Source organism: Phascolarctos cinereus, unplaced genomic scaffold (genome assembly GCF_003287225.1).
Source record: "Phascolarctos cinereus isolate Bilbo 61053 unplaced genomic scaffold, phaCin_HiC Scaffold_4;HRSCAF=312, whole genome shotgun sequence".
Classification (NCBI taxonomy): domain Eukaryota; kingdom Metazoa; phylum Chordata; class Mammalia; order Diprotodontia; family Phascolarctidae; genus Phascolarctos; species Phascolarctos cinereus.
In genome coordinates, this window is record NW_027555847.1 from 728,793,905 (window position 1) to 728,810,887 (window position 16,983).

At 45.4% G+C, this 16,983-nt stretch overlaps 1 protein-coding gene across 2 annotated transcripts in view; it reads right to left on the reverse strand.

Moving 5' to 3' along the window:
• Positions 1-902: 902 nt before the first annotated feature.
• The window catches only part of LOC110201735 (uncharacterized), a 41,013-nt gene continuing 24,932 nt past the window's right edge, over positions 903-16,983 (reverse strand). The window contains exons 1-5 of one of the 2 annotated variants that reach the window (XM_020977579.2): positions 10,677-11,005; positions 10,199-10,374; positions 9,127-9,253; positions 8,539-8,634; positions 903-5,877 (exon numbers count right to left, since the gene is read on the reverse strand). In XM_020977579.2, coding sequence (XP_020833238.1) covers positions 3,332-5,877; positions 8,539-8,634; positions 9,127-9,253; positions 10,199-10,374; positions 10,677-10,764 — 3,033 coding nt within the window. In that variant the 5' untranslated portion in view covers positions 10,765-11,005 and the 3' untranslated portion in view covers positions 903-3,331. Of the gene's footprint in view, positions 5,878-8,538; positions 8,635-9,126; positions 9,254-10,198; positions 10,375-10,676; positions 11,006-16,983 lie in introns of those variants that run through there. The other variant, XM_078151870.1, reaches the window with a different exon arrangement.

Sequence of the window (16,983 nt, forward strand, 5' to 3'; positions counted from 1 at the left end):
GGCCCTCATTTTCCTAATGCCTGGACTGTTGCAATAGCCTGCTGGTGAGTCTGCCTGCCTCAAGGTCCTCCCCAGTCCAGCCCATCCTCCAGCCATTTTCCTAAAGCACAGGTCTTAGCATGTCACCTTCCCACTCAATACTCCAGTGGCTCCATATTGCCTCCAGGATCAAAAACAAAATCATATGGTATTCATTCAGACCTTTCTATGACCTAGCTCCTATCCCACCTTCACAGTTGTACACCTTACACACCCCTGCACTCTTCACTCCAGTGACGATGTCCTCCTTGCTGTTTCACAAACAAGACAATCGACCTCATGGAATGGTGCTTTCTCAGGATGTCCCCCCACCCCGAAATTGTCTCCCTCATCTCCATTTCTTAGCTTCCTTCAAGTCTCAGCTACAATCCCCCCTTCCACAAGAAGCCTTTCCCAATCTCTCTTGAATCCAATACCTTACTGTTAGTCACTTCCTCTCTATCCTATATGTTTGTATATATACCTACATACAGACATGTATATATATATATATATATATATATATATATATATATATATATATATATAGTTTGTATATATATATACACTGTATATATATATACAGTGGCTTGCATATTGCTGCCATTACATTATGTGAGTTCCTCCAGGGCAAGGACTGTCAATTAACTTTCTTCACAGCCCCATGTTTGGCACACAGTATGCACTTAATTAATGTTTATGGACCATTGATTAAGGAACATGAGAGGAAATTAACTGAAACCAATGCTGTGGGAAATCAAGCAAGAATCTGCTTCCTCTAGAGGGTTTTTACTCATTCAGATTCCCTGTGTTTTCAGTAGAGTGTACTCTGGCTGAAATCTTCACATTCTTTACATTCATTTTGTATTTTTCTTTAAATTAATTATTTTTATTTTGAATTTAATAATCTTTACAAAATATTTCATTACAAAAACAAAAAAGGCGATTGTATAAGGACCATTAACTTCTGTTAACATAGCTTCTTTAAAGCACATATAAAATTTAACACGGTAGTAACAAAATTGCTTTAAAAATTTTTTTTGTGGGCAGAGGACTCTTTAAATGTTTTCACAATTCATTTTTTAAAAACTTCTTCCAGGGCAGCTAGGTGGCACAGTGGATAGAGCACCAGTCCTGGATTCAGGAGGACCTGAGTTCAAATCTGGCCTCATACACATAACACTTACTAGCTGTGTGACTCTGGGCAAGTCACTTAACCCCACTGCCTAGCAAAAACAAAAAACAAAAACACACAAAAAAAATTTTCTTTCATTACAAATTCATACCAACTTAAACAGAAGCCTTTCCTCATAACAGATATAGTTTAGCAAAATGAACATACTGTCTACTCTAAAGATGAATTTCTCACTGTATACCTATGTCTATCACACCTCTGACAAGGGATGGGTGGCATACTTCATCTCCAGCTTTCTGAAGCCATGACTGGTTATTGCTTTGAGAAATGCTATCTTTTACAGTTGTTTGATTTTAAATTATTGTGATCATTGTGTAAAATGGTTTCCTGGTTCCGTTCACTTCACTTTCCATTAGTTCATACAAGTCTTCCTAGCTTTCTCCAAATTTATTATGCTCAATATTCCATTTCATTCACGTACCACAACTTGGTAATTTCACAATTGGTAGATACCTGCTTCATTTACAATTCTTTGCTACAACATTTTTATACATAGAGGCTCTCTATATCTCTGACCTTTTGGGAATATATGCCTAGAAATGGTAAGACTAGATCAGAAGTTTAATAAATTTTTGACTCATTTCAAATTGCTTTCTAAAATAGTTGGACCAATTCATAGTTCTCCCAATAATGCATCAGTATTGTCTTACTTAGCCCATCAAACAATGTACATTTTCCATCTAAACCTAAACTATTCATTACATTCATAAAGTTTCCCATTCATAAGTCTTCTCTACAATAGGAATTTTTGATTCACAGTAAGATCTATAGGGCAGCCAGATGGCACACTGGCTTGGAATATGGAAGACTTATCTTCCTGAGTTAGAATTTGGCCTCAAGACACTTACTAGCTGTGTGGCCCTGGGCAAATCACTTAACCCTGTTTGCCTTAGTTCTTCATCTGTTAAAAAAAAAAAGAGCTAGAGAAGGAAACGGCAAATCATTCCAGTATCTTTACCAAGAAAACCTCAAATGGGATCACCCAGAGTTAAGACATGACTGAAATGACTGAACAAGATCTGTGCTTTGAAGGGTTTTCTATATTGATTAAAAGAAAGTGTTTTCTCTCTCCTGTATAGATGGGTGAAGAGTAAGGCATTTGGAGGAAAAATCTTCCCTCAATAATTACTCATTAAGTTTCTCTCCAATGTGAACTCTTATATTGAGTAAAATATTCTCAGTTGAAAGGACTTCTCATATTCTGTTGTTCTCTAGTTACAATTATCTGATGTAAAATAAAGTATGTGCTCTGAGGGAAAAACTGCTGATGCTCATTACATTCATAAAATTTCTATCTAGTATGAAACATCTGAGGTTGAATAAACTATAAGCATAACCGTGAAGACTTTCCCACACTCATTACACATTGTCTTTCTAATGTGAATTATTTGGAGTGTAAATTCTGTGTTCTAGCAGAAAGCATTTTCACATTCAACGAATTCAGGTTTCTCTCCAGAATGAATTACCTGATGTACATTAAGGTTTCCTCTTTTATCAAAAACCTAAAGACATTCATTATATTTTTAAGGGTTTTTTTTCCCCCCAAGATAAATTCTCTGGTATACGCTAAATTTTAAGCTTAGGCAAAATGCCTTCCCATAATCATTACATGTGTAAGACAGCACCATTAGCAATTCTTAAAAGGCAAATGTGGCATTATGGAAAGAGCTTGTTTCAAACTGAGGAAGACTTGGTTGCAAATACCACCACTAATAAATAATTGTGTTAATCTGGGGACATCACTTGGTTTTCCCAAGTAACAATCTAAGATTATATGTTGTAGAGAAGGCACAAAGTCTTCGTAGACAGTGTTTCCTCATCTGGGAGGTTCCTGGGTCAATGAAGCAACATATCTAGTCCCTATCCCTATCCCCTGTGAGTTTTCTAATGTACATTACGGTTTTCTCTCCAGCAGACCTTTCCACATTTATTACATTTTAAAGAATTTCCCCTAACATAAGTACTATGAGGCACACTAATTGTCAGCTCAGATGGAATGCCTACTAACCTTCAATATATTTATAAAGTTTCTCTCCAGAATGAGTTGGCTGATGTCAGAGAGAAGCTCTGGGCTCTGAAACGCCTTCCCACATTTATACAGTATCTTTCAAGTATGAGTTAATCTGATGCTTGAATAAGATTTGAGCTCTGGTCAAATTCCTTTCCCTGTTCATTAGGTTTCCCTCTAGTATGAATTGTCTGGTGTGCAATAAGATGTGGCTTCTGGCGGAAGAACTTCCCACATTCATTACATTTATAAGGCTTTTCTCCAAGATGAATTCTCCGATGGAGAATAAGTTGTGAACTCATTCTGAATGCCTTTCCACATTCCTTACAATCATAAGGCTTCTCTCCAGTATGACTTCTCTGATGTGCAGTGAGATGTGCAGTCTGGCGGAAGAATTTCCCACATTCATTACACTTATAAGGTTTCTCTCCAGTGTGAATTCTCTGGTGGAGAGTAAGTTCTGCATTTCGGCAGAAAGTCTTCCCACATTCATGACATTCATATCGTGTTTCTCTATTGTGAATCTTCAGATGTAGAATAAGACTTCTGCTCCGGACAAAGACTTTCCCACACTCACTGCATTCATAAGACTTCTCTCCTCCAGAATGAATTCTCTGATGTTGAGTAAGGTCTGAGCTCTGGCGGAAGGCCCTTTCACATTTGTTACATTTATGTGGTTTTTCTCCAGTATGAATTCTCTGATGTGAATTAAGATGTGCATTTTGTCGGAAGAATTTCCCACATTCATTACACTTATATGGTTTTTCTCCAAGATGAATTCTCTGATGCATACTAAGTCGTGAGCTCAACTGGAATGCCTTTCCACATTCCTTACATTCATAAGCCTTCTTTCCAATATGACTCCTCTTATGTGCAGCAAGATGTGTACTTCTGTGAAAGAACTTCCCACATTCATTACATTTATAAGGTTTCTCTCCAGTGTGGGTTCTCTGGTGGAGAGTAACTTCTGTGCTTTGAAAGAAAGATTTCCCATATTCATATGGTGTCCCTCCAGTATGAATCTTCTGATGAAGAGTAAGACTTCTACTCTGGACAAAGGCCTTCCCACATCCACTACATGCATAAGGTTTCTCTCCAGTATGAATTCTCTGATGTTGAATAAGGTTTACGCTCTGGCAGAAAGCCTTTTCACATTTGTTACATTTATATGGTTTCTCTCCAGTATGAATTCTCTGGTGTATCTTAAGGTTTTTTTTCCGATTAAAGACCTTCCCACATTCATTACATTTAAAGGGTTTTTCTCCTAGATGAATTCTCTGATGTATAATAAGTTGTGAGCTCAGTTGGAAAGCTTTCCCACATTCATTACATTTGTGAGGCTTATATCCAGTGTGAATTGACTGATGTTCAGTAAGCTTTGCTCTCTGGAGGAAGACTTTCCCACATTGATCACACTCATATGGCTTTTCTCCACTATGAATTCTCTGATGTTGAGTAAGGTGTGAACTCTGGTGGAAAGCCTTCCCACATTCCTTACATTCATAAGGCTTCTCTCCAGTATGACTTCTCTGATGTACAATAAGATGTGAATTCTGGCGGAAAAATTTCCCACATCCATTACATTTATGTGGTTTTTCTCCAGTGTGAATTCTCTGATGGAGAGTAAGTTCTATGCTTCTGCAGAAAGCCTTCCCACATTCATTACACTGAAAAGGCCTCTCTCCAGTGTGACTTTTTTGATGTACTACAAGATGTGCACTCTGGTGGAACAACTTTCCACATTCATTACATTTATATGGTTTCTCTCCAATGTGAATTCTCTGATAGAGAATAAGTTCTGTGCTTTGGCAGAAAGCCTTCCCACATTTGCTGCATCCATATGGTATATCTCCAGTGTGAATTTTCTGATGAAGAATAAGGTTCCTACTCCGAGTGAAGGCCTTCCCACATTCTTTACACTCATAAGGTTTCTCTCCAGTGTGACTCTTCTGATGCACACTAAGGTGTGCACTTTGGCGGAAGAATTTCCCACATTCTTTACATTCATATGGTTTCTCTCCAGTGTGAATTTTCTGATGGAGAATAAGATTTCTGCTTCTGCAGAAGAATTTCCCACATTCATTACACTTATAAGGTTTTTCTCCAGTATGAATTCTCTGGTGTTGAACAAGCTCTGAGCTCTGATGGAAGACCTTGCCACATTCACTGCATTCATGAGATTTCCCTCTAGAATGTATTCTATCAGTTTCAGTAAGATCTGAATTGTAACTTAAGAAGTAATTAAGTTCATTATGCTTAAAAACAATCTTATTTTTGGAGGAAGTTCTATTATCATATTGTTTTAAGTCTGAACATGCACTTAAGCTTTTTCTATAAACATCAAATTCATAGAGTCTTCTTCCTATGCTTACTCTCTGTGATGGAAAAAGTGCTAGCCCTGATATGAAGGATCTGTTATTTTTATCATATTCCCTGCCTTTCACTTCATCTGGAGATTTGTTTTGGATCATTTTCACTTGCTGGAAAAGTTTTTCTTTACTGCTCTGCTGTCTTTCTGAATTGGCATCAAATTCACAAGCTTCTTCCAAACTGAAGACATAGGCACTATCCCTTATAAATCTTTCCTGGGATGAGTCTTCCGAAGAGAAGCTCGGCTTTAAAGATGACTCCTTGATTTCAGGCCTAGTCATCCAATCTGAAAGAAATAAAACACGTAAGTATCCTCTCATCTCCTACTCTCATCTGTGTCCTCCACCAAGATTACTACACTTGAAATGAATGAGAAAAACAACCCACCAGTAACATAAGCTTACATTGGGAAAAGAGCTGTGAAGGAAACTATTACCAAGCTTCAGAAGATTTCTATGTGAGGATGTGTTAGTACGTGTGAATATAAATTATTATTAACATTATTTTGGGGTAGGGAAACAAGATACTTTACTTTGCAAATGAAGAAGTTGAGGGTCAGAGTAATTTAATGACGTGCCTCAGTCACATCAGTAAATGCTTCAGGGTAAGTCCTTTGACTCCAACTCCAATTCTCCTGTGTCTCTACCTGGTGCCTGGAGCATTCTAACTGTGCTAATTTCTAACGGGCAGAACAGGAAAAGGCAATTGGAAGCTAGATAGAATCCACTCTGAGCTCCATATAAATAACAAATCTATCAGTATTTATGGCTGTCTACCATCAGATGGAATGCCAGGGTCAATGGAGACCTGAATGTTCACCCAATGTCCAACTGGTACTTGACATAAGAATGAAGAAATAAATCTCACATTCTAATGAAGGAGACAACATGCAGGTAAGCAGAAATATATGGCTGGGAAGCCAAGAGGTAGAGGTCAAGAAGGGAGAGCTTTCTGGGCATATGGAGCAGTCAGAAAAACTGCTCAGTCCAGAGATGAAGTTTCCTGCGTGAGAAACAGCAATCAGGCCAGGAACTGCGTCATGGCGTTTGGAAGATGTAAGAACACGATGATGGAAGGATGGCATTAAAGACCGAAGAGCTCGAAGGATGTAAGAACATGATGATGGAAGGATGGCATTAAAGACCGAAGAGCTTGGAGGATGTAAGAACACGATGATGGAAGGATGGCATTAAAGACCGAAGAGCTTGGAGGATGTAAGAACACGATGATGGAAGGATGGCATTAAAGACTGAAGAGCTCGGAATGCCAAATGCAGGACTTCTATTTCAGCTAGGCGGTATTAGGGAGCTGAGGAAGCCCGAGAGCCTCCAGCACATGCTCTACAACGTGCTGCAGAAATGAAGGGTTAGAACTGTAACAGTGTCTTGGCCTCCCTTATATTGATGACCAGATCGAAAGAGAAGGGATTATTTATTCTTCAGGAAGTCAGAACCCATGACTAGTTGAAAAACAGAATGTCTTATTAACCTGACATTTTTTTCAAGGAAATGACCACACATTATTATTGTTCCGTTGGATGATTCAAAACCATCACTGAAAACTGGCCATTTAATTGTTTTTGAAATGTATCTTGTTTGATAATTATAAAATATGAGCTACAAACTGCTTCATCAAGCTGACTGCATATACAAGAATCAAGCAGTTTCAGACAGACTCTATTTAAACACAGACTGAAGGTGACTATCTTCCTTGAAAAGGAACAGGTCCTTTTATTTAAAGTTAACATACAGGAAAATGACAAATCTGGAAAAATCTGTAGAAAAAGAGTCACACGAGTCCATTGTGGTACAGCTGAGAACTAGCAGCCATGGGGAAATAATTTGGAACTACACCCTAAATGTTACTAAACTGTGCATATCCTGTGAACCAGTGATAGGCCCATGCATGCGAAAAGATCAAAGAGAAGTGAAAAGGACCCACATGTACAAATATTTATAATAGCTTTTTTTTTTGGTAGCAAAGAATTGAAACTTGTGTGGGTAGCCACCCACTGGAAATGGCTGAAAAAAAAAATGATGGAAGATGAGTGTGAAAGAATACTACTGTTATCTAAAAAAAGAAGAAAGACAAAGTGTCAAAGAAGCCTGGGAAGATTTGTATGGACTAATGAGGTCTGAAGCAAGCAGAAGTAGGGTATCACTTTATACCAGGATATCAACACTGACATCAAACTACTTTGAAAGATCCAAGAACTCTGATCAGACATGATTCCAAACTGAGACCCACCCAGAGGTGATGGACTACTGCTCAGAATGAGGCACACACTTTCAGACAAAGCCAACTGGAGAATGGGCTTTGTATATTTGTTTCCTTTTTTTTCCCCCTCCCAATGGGAAGAAAAAGAAATCCTTAATAACTAAGAAGAAAAATAATAAAAAATAAAGTTAACATTCACATTAAGAGAGGGACCAAATGAATAATAAACTGTCCATGGAATTGAGACAAGGAAAGTACTGCAGAGATTATGGGAACCCCAAGAGAAGGTGAGCAAAAAGATCGGTCCACTTGAAGGGCCTCTCTCTGAGCCCAGCAGGACACACAGGACAAAATTATCGATATTCGAGCATTCTCAGAATCAGATGAAGGTCTATGAAGGAGCTCATCTCATTCACCACTATATCCTGGGGGTCTGGCACAGGCAGCCCCCTCCCACATATTTAAAGTATTTCCCCATGGGAGGCAGCGGGGCATGATGGAGAGGGCACAGGACAGTCAAGAGGTCCTGATTCAAAGCCCACCTCACCCACTTTCTAGCTGCTAACCTGCTAATGTCCCTGAATGCCTAAGCCTCAGTTTCCCCATCTGTGAAATGGAGATAATAACCCCTGTAGCACTGACCTCCCAGGGTGGATGGGAGACTCCATGAGGTCAGCTGTAGGCATAAGAAGAGCCGGCCGCGCAGCAGCTGCTGGGGGTGCTCACTCACCTAGATCACAGCTCCTTGGGACAGCTCCCCGTGGCAGCCAAGGCGCTTCCCCTCGCTCCAACTGCTCGATCACATGAGGTCTGGAAACTGCGAGTCCTGCTCAGGGGAAATGGAAAGGGCTGCGGCCAGAGAAGACCTCAGCCGCCCATCCCCAGGCCCCCTCTCAGGACAGGTGGGCACTGACAGCTTCAACACTTCAGCAGAGCTAGTCTGTGCCAGGCCCTGGCAGGGGGCAGGCCCAGCACCTGGCAGGACCCCATCCAGGGGTCTGGGCTGGCCTTGGACTCAGAGAGACATCTCATTCTTGGGGCCTGGACCTGGGCCCCATTCAAAGCCTGGGAGTCATTCAAGGCTTCAGGTGGTTCAACTGCCCTGGAACTGGAGGAAGATTCTTGGGTCTGTGGGGCCTGAGCAGGGCACAGAGACCTGAGCCCAGGGTGCCCAGCTGTCTGAGGCCCTGAGGCCACCCAGGGAGGAAGGACCTGTGGGCTCCTCTGCCCACTCCTCCAGCCCCCCCATGGCACGGACTCAGGGTGGAAGCCCAGCCCTGTGGGGAGCAGAGGCCGCGTCCCAGGGGAGCCTCCTTACCCAGGCACACCAGGTTCCCATAGTTCTCCAGCATCACCTCACGGTACAGCTCCTTCTGAGCAGGGTCCAGGTGCCCCCACTCATCCTGAGAGAAGTCCACGGCCACGTCCCCGAACGTCACAGAGCCCTACAAGATCCAGGACACATGGCTGCTCAGGAAGGGAGCTGGACAGGTGGACGACCCTTCCCACTGATCCCCGCTCGGCTGTGAGGGACGGCAGAGTGGGCTGATTCCTGGATCTGGATTCCAGGCATGCCTCTGACCCACTGGGACCTTCCACTCTCTCAGGCCAAGGAGGACAAGTGCAGATGGCCAGAACATAGGGAGGGCACCTGCAGGGGCTCAGGACGCTTGGGGTTCCCAGGAGGTGCCTCCTGAGGGGTCCTGCCCCAAGGCAGAGGAGCAGCTGCCCCGGCCTGTGTCCTGCCTTGGGGCTCTCCCCTCCCCCCACCCAGGCAGGCCATCAAGCATTCCTTCTCCTCCCCCCTGCCCCTCATTACCAATGCCTGGGCAGGCATGTTACCTCTGAGCCTCAGTCTTCTCATCTTTAAAAAGGGGATAACAATAGCCCCAAGCCCAAGGGGCCCACAGACAGGGATGGTCTCTGGCATTTCCTGGAAGTATCTGCCAGGAAAGTCCTTCCCCAGAATCAATATTGGGAGCTCTTTGGAGGCATCCTCCATCAGGGGGCCTGCCTGACATAGGGTCAGGGTCCCCGCAGCCCCCTAAAGACCACACCCACCAAAAGAAGGACTCCCCATCTCCCAAGGCTCCCTTTGTGGGGCTCAGACTGTAGCCCAGTCCTGAACCCGGGGGGCCCCGCAAAGTAGGGATGTTGAGTGTGAGTCATATAGAGAGGGCATCGCCTCGGGGGCCGGGGGCACAGTGGACACAGCCCAAGCTGGAGGCCCAGCCCAGGCCTTCCTCCCCAGTGTCTCCAGGTCTTCTTCCTTCCAACCAAGTGACCTCTCGGGGCCCTTCCTGCTCTGGACACAGGCCACCATGGCTGTCCCCAGGAGCCTAGTGAGGGCCACGGGAGAGCCACGGAGCCACCCTGGAAGGCCCCCTTACCTGGTGGGCACTGGCTGCCGGGAACACGGGGGCCATCTCCTCCTCCTCCTCCAGGCCCCTTCTGCTTGGGGATGGGCAGGGCTGGTCACCAGGATGTCCAGCGGTGGATGGACCAGGGCTGGGACGACCCTCCTTCTCTGGCCAGTGTCCGGGCAGACTATGGGGTCCACGCTTGGCTGTAGGGGCGGGGAATGGGCGCACAGGGAAGGTCCGAGGCTGGACAAGGGTCTGGGGGGGCGGAGGGGCCTCGGGCTCCAAGGGGAGGAGGGGGTCACATTGGCCTGCAGGGGCTTCCCTGACGTTGCTACGCGTGCGGGCCTTAGGAACAGGGCAGGAGCATGCCCAGGGCTCATGCGTGGGGGGGCTCAGCCTGCACTGTGCATGCTTGGTTAAAGCTGAGGGAAGCTGCCCTCCCCCCCCCGCCCTGCCCCAGAGACTCGGGCCTGTCTCCTCTGCCCTCAGCAGCCCCAGCTCTTACCTAGGCAGAGGATGGGGGCAAAGACTCTAGGAGCTAGCGTGCCGCGCTGCCTTCTGGGAAATGTAGTTCGCAGGGGCCGTCTGCGCATGTGCCCTGTCTGGCTCGCGCCTCCCCACTCTCTCGGCCTTAGCCGAGGCTTGAGACAGCGCTGGGAACCAGAGCTGGGTGGAAGGGGGAAGCACAGAGGACCAGGCCGGAGGCGGGTGGCGCCCCCCCCCGGCAGGAGTTCCCTCCTCCTCCCAGTCCCCTCTGACCCCCAAGAGGGCCTCCCTCGAGGCCTTCTGGCCCTTCGGCCCCCTACTCACCTGGCTGAGCACCAGGGTGGCAGAAGGATGGGGCAAGTGGGAGCAGGAAGTTTTGGGGGAGGCCGGAAGTGAGGCTTCTGCCTGGCCCGCCTGAACCCCACCCCCGTGTGGCCTCCCCCGGGCTTGAGCAGAGAAGAGGGAAGAGGCCGGCAAGAGCATGGGGGGCCCCCCTACTCTTCCATGGACCTCAGTTACCCCATCTGTCACATGGGGAGTGACATGCTCCTGCTAGGCCTCTGGCAACCCCTTTGATCTTAAGCAAGCCCTCCCTCCCGGCCCTGCACAGCTGAAGTGATCCTCACCATCATCCCCACCATCATCATTACCACCACCACCATCATCATCATCACCATCATCACCATCACTCACCACCATCCTAATTCCCATCATTACCACCACCACCAATATCATCACCATCATGACCACCACCATCATCACCATTGTCATCACCGTCTCCATCATGACCACCACTCATCACCATCATTACCACCATCCCCAACCCCATCATCACCACCACTCACCACCATCATCATTGTCATCACCACTACCACGACCTCTGGCAGCAGGCCCAGTATGAGGCCAAACAGTTAAATAGGGGCAGCCCAGAGCATTTTCACTGTGCCATGAGTATACTTGAGGCCATCAGAGCCTCAACATCCTCTATGCCATATTGGGGATAGTCCTGGAGCAAGGTGGCTAAAACAAATGGGAGTGCGTGATAGAATCACTCAAACAGGTCAGCCCACCCCACTTGGAGTGATAAGTTGCCCTGGTACCTTAGGGAGGTAAGAAAAAATCTTCATCAACCAATTCATCAGAGAATTTAGATCAAATGTGGGAAAAGTCTTGGATGATCTAGAGCGATGGGGGGAAGTGTTCCAATTGGCTTAGGAAATATAGACACTGCCTAATCATTTATAAAATAGAAGACCAAATCAGAATCCCAAATATTCTAGAGTCTGGAGCAAGAGTAAGCCCAAGAGAGCATTCTAGCAAAACCCCTGGAAAGGAACCACTTGGGCCATGGTAGGAGAGCTCTAGAACTCTATCTCCCCCTCCACTCCCCCCTTGGCTGGAGAAGGACCTTGGGTGCTTTGAAGGGTCCGAGGGATTTTGGACTTTCTCTCTTCCCATCAGCACTTAATATCACCCCTCAAGATGGCAATAGCTGGCCACAGTTGACTATGTCAGGAACCAACAAGACAGAGGATGCAATGTGGGAAGGCAGATTCATGGCCCCATAAGGAGCACAGGGAAGAAGCTACACTCTGCCTAAGGGAGATTTCTTGAGCTCCCCACAAATGGGAGAAAAGGACTTTCACCAGCCAGGAGTTTCTGAGTTACCCCTTTGACACGTGCTCTGTAACCCTGAGACCTCCGGTATGAGAATGTCCCAGACTTTTAGGGGGTGAGGAGGGCTGTTTTCACTATACCACCTGAGTAAATTTGTTTTTGAGTGTTTCAGTCGTGTCCAATTCATGACCCTGTTTGGGGTTTTCTTGGCCAACACACTGCAGTGGTTTGCCATTTCCTTCTCTAGCTTATTTTGCAGATGACCAGCGTGCAGTCCATTGAGTTCAGCCAGCCTAGCCCCTTACAGAACACAGCTGGGTCCCATGTAAGTTACACAGAGTTAAAGTGACTTGTACCAGGTCTCACGGCTAGGAAGTGCCAAGAGGGGGCATTCAAACATAGCCCTTCCTGAGTCCAAGCCACGCGCTGTCTTTGCTGTCCCACACTAATGCTAGGCTACATGTGTTTATGCAAGAGAGGGTAATGGACCAAACTCCTGTGATACAAATGCTCCCTCGGATGTCTGACCGTGGCATTGTGGGTATTCTGAGCTGTCACAACACATCTCCAACACACAGCTTGTCTACTTCTCATTCCTCTCTTCCCAGAAGGTCGCCAAAGGGTGACAGGGGGTGTCATCTTGGCACGCGGAGAGTCCCAGTGGGCCATGCCTAGCATCCAACAGTCATCACCAAGACTCACCATGGGCCCAGCCCATTGCCCTCTCTGCTCATATGTTCACCTCTGATGTCTTCATTTGCTCGGCTTCTTCCTATTAACTTGCTTGTAATGTGTGGCAGCCGGCTCATGCCCACTGTGCACCTTCCCATGCCCTTCACAGTACATTAAAATATAACAATGGCATAAGACATTTGACCTAACTTAATATACTAGCTATGATGTAAGCATGCTTACCACAGTTTGTACATGACTCAGGTAAAGTTTTTATAAACTTCAGTCCTGAAAGAGCCAACCGGCCCAATCATCTCTATCAACGGGGAAGTGGTACTCAAAGAAGGGAAGGGATTTGTCCAGGGTCTTGCTCTGGGTCAGCAGCAGAGAAAGAACTTCATGGACTCTTCCTCTCCCTCACCCAGCTTCTCATGGAAATAATGCTACTAATGTTTAAGATCTGCAGGCAAGCTGAGGAGGCAGTGCTGATTTTTTTTAAAAAGCAGCTGGAGAACCAAGGGTAATGAAGAAGGTGGTCAGTTAGAAGCTCTGAGGGTCAGTCTTAGCTCTCATACTGACTAGCTGGGCAACCCCTTTGGGCCTCAGGTTCCTCATCTGTAGAATGGGGGTAATAACACTTCTGCTCCCTAAACAGGGAAAAAAGTGCTTCAAAAATCTGGAAAGTGCCATAGAAATGTGGGATTATCTGCAAGAGAGAAGATTTCTTCCCATGGTGGATTTCCTTCTCCATGGTGCATCCTTAAAGGGTGGGGGGTGGGGATTGTGTTAGATGACATTAAGCAACTGCCCCTAAAAGAAGGCACACTGGTGGCCCCAGCCTTAGCTCAGCCACAGCTGTTTGCTTGTCACCTGCACCAGGCATCTCCCGATGCCTTTACCCGCCCACTCACTGAGCCATTTCTGGGGAGGGATGTCATGCCGCTGCCCTGGGCAGTGACTCAGAGAGGAGAGAATGGTTCCACCGACTGACGATGAAAACAGCTTTTGGGCTCATTAGTGGCTGGACAATTCAGAGTGTAGTTTGGGTGGAACCGTGAGGTGCAAAGTCAGATTGTAAGGGGCTAAGGAGGGAAAGTGGAGGCACCTGTTACAGTTGGGCCTTTTTGAGTTTAGCTACAAAGGGCAGAAGAGATACAGGATGATAGCTGGAGGGGGGGGGGACGATCAAGTGGGGAGTTTTTTGAGGATTAGGAAGACATGGGCATGTTTGTAGACAATAGTAAATGAACCAGTAGAGGGAGAGATTTGAAATAAGAGAGAGTGGGGATGACAGAGGGAGCAATCTGCTGGAAGAAATGGGATGGAATGAGATCACTTGTGCAGGGGGAGCGGTAGGCCTTGGTAAGGAGTGAGGACATCTCTCCATGTGAGAAGAGGGTGAATGAAGAGACAGTGGCCAAAAGCACGTGGATGATATGAGGAAGCAAGGAAAATAGAGAACTCTGGGCCAGTGGCCCCATTTTCCCCATAAAATATGAGGCAAGATTCTCAGCTGAGAAGGTGTGGGAAGAAGGTCCAGAGTTCTTCATAACCTAGTCTCCTTCTACCTTTCTAATCTCCTTACACCAGGGGTGGGGAACCTGGGACCTCAAGGCCACATGTGGCCTTCCAGGTCAGTGGGTACTGCCCTTTGACTAAATCCAAGGGTTTGTTTTTGTTTTATTTTTAAGGATCACACAAGACCTGGAAGCTTCTATTTTAAATAAGAGATCTTGGAATATACAGTTACAAAAGGTGAAAGCTAAAGGTTTATAAAAAGAAATTTGAATACAATCCAGCAAGGGAAAAAAATGAGTTCAAATCGTGGCCTCAGACATTGACACTTACTAGCTGTGTGGCCCTGGGCAAGTCACTTCACCTCATTGCTAGCAAACAAAAAAAAAGCAAAACAAACAAATGAACAAAAAAAAAAGCTATAAACAATTAAAGTTCAGTTGCATACATAATCCTCTTGCAATATTCACTTTTTCTTGATGATGCTTAAGTTCACAGCAAAGAAAATGTAATTAAAGAAATGTTTACAAATTTAAAAGAAAAAAGGATGGTATTGACATCATCATTTTGGAGCACAGAGAATTTTTAATCCATTCAGGAGATAGATGGAACTATAGGAAACAGAACAGAAGGATCTGAGTTTTCTCTTTAAAAAACCTGTCCAACAAAGGTAAAGGAAAGAAGCTGATTGGGAAATAATTTCTCCTGGAAATATTTCTGCTAAAAATCAGACATGCATAGTCTACAGGTAAGCAGCAGCAAGGTCAAATTCCCTAAATGTGAACTGGTCCCTAAATGTGAATGGGCAGCTTTCGAAAGAAGAAGCACAAATTGTCGATAAATCACTGGAAAGCTATTCCAAAATTCTAGCAGCGACTGAGGTCCAAATGAAAACAGCCATTCAAGTATCAGTCAGTTAAAAATGAACAAAAGAATTGCTGGTCAGACAAGCTGGGATTGGGGCCGCTTCTTTGGAAAGCAACATGGCAGTGTCCAACATGAGCTAAGAAACGTTTTTCCCTTTGGATCAATAATCGCACTTCCAGGACTGCTGCTGAAAGGAGAAGAGCTCTTCTCCTGATTCCCACCCCCTTGATCCTGCCACCCCAAAGGCCCCACCAAATGCCATCCACCACTTGACCTGTACCCTCTGGAACGCCTGTTCCATAGGCTGTAACAAACTCGCCTTCATCCTAACTCCTTTCCTCTCTCACTCCTTCCACCTTCTAGCAATCACTGAAAGCTGGCTTCCCCTGATTCCCCTCCTTCATTTTGTCTCCTTGGCCAGGGTGGGCCTGGTTCATAGATGATAGGAGCAGAGGTGCTCCCAGGTCTTCATGTATGTCTTTCTATTAAGTCTTGACTTGAAAGTGAGCTACTGGAGCTTATCCATTTTTTTTCGAGCTTCCAATCTCTAATTCACTGGACTGGGAAGTTACAGTAATATAAGAAAAGCAACAAGAAATATTTTTAAAAGAACAGTGGCTTGACTGCTAATGCTGAAAATAAGCAGAGACTTTTAAGGAAACTCAAGGCCACAAATGGGTTTTGTTCTAGTTATATTGGGGAAAAGAGGGGGATCAAAGAAGGAACAGGCCCAATCAATGAAGAAGCATTGATGAAGCAGCTCTGATGTGTGGCAGGCAATGCTCAAGGCGCTGGGACACAAGGCCAAGATGACTCGTGCCCTGCCTTTGGGGAGCTGTGGTCTCACCAAGGTCAGCCAAGCTAACCACATAGAGTGTTACATCAAAAACAAGCTGATTTGGGCTTAACATCAGTAGCAGTTGGGGAACAGGAAAGGTGTCATGGTGGTGCTCGAACTGAGCAGCAGAAGTGAGGAGGAAGGCAGACAGGGGGCAGTATGTGTAATGGCACAGAGGTGGGAGATGGAGGCTTATGTATGAGAATAGCAAAAAGGCCAGTTTGGCCGGACTGCAGTGTGCAGAGAAAGAAGGAAATCCTAATAAAAACTGGAGACAGGTTATAAAGGACTTTAAATGTCAAAGCAAAGGGCTTCTATCTGATCCTGCAAGTGCTGGGGCAGAGTTAATTGAATAGAGGGGTGACCTGGTCTGGACTGGACTTTAGGAAGACCGCTTCAGTGACAGAGGGGCTGAACCAGAGGAGGGACAAATGCTGGAGGTCTCATAAAAGGAGCAATGATGGTATTTGGCAGCTGACTGGAGGTGAGTGAGGGTCAGGGGTCAAGAACATCTGAAGGGTTTGAATTTGGCTGGCCACAAAGATTGTGATGTCCTCAACAGAAACAGTGAAGTTGGGTGGGAAGAGGTGGGCTTGGAGGCAAAGATAATCGAGTTCCATCTTGGATACGTTGACTTGGAGACACCTGTGGGACAACCAGGTCAGAATTTCTAGTAGGCAGTTGGTGACACTGGACTGAAATTCCAGAGACAGACTAGGGCCAGATTATTGGCACAGAAATGATCATTAAACCCATGCAAACAGATGAGGTCACCAAGCGAGGGTGGAATAAGAGAGAACAGCCCAGTACAGAGCTT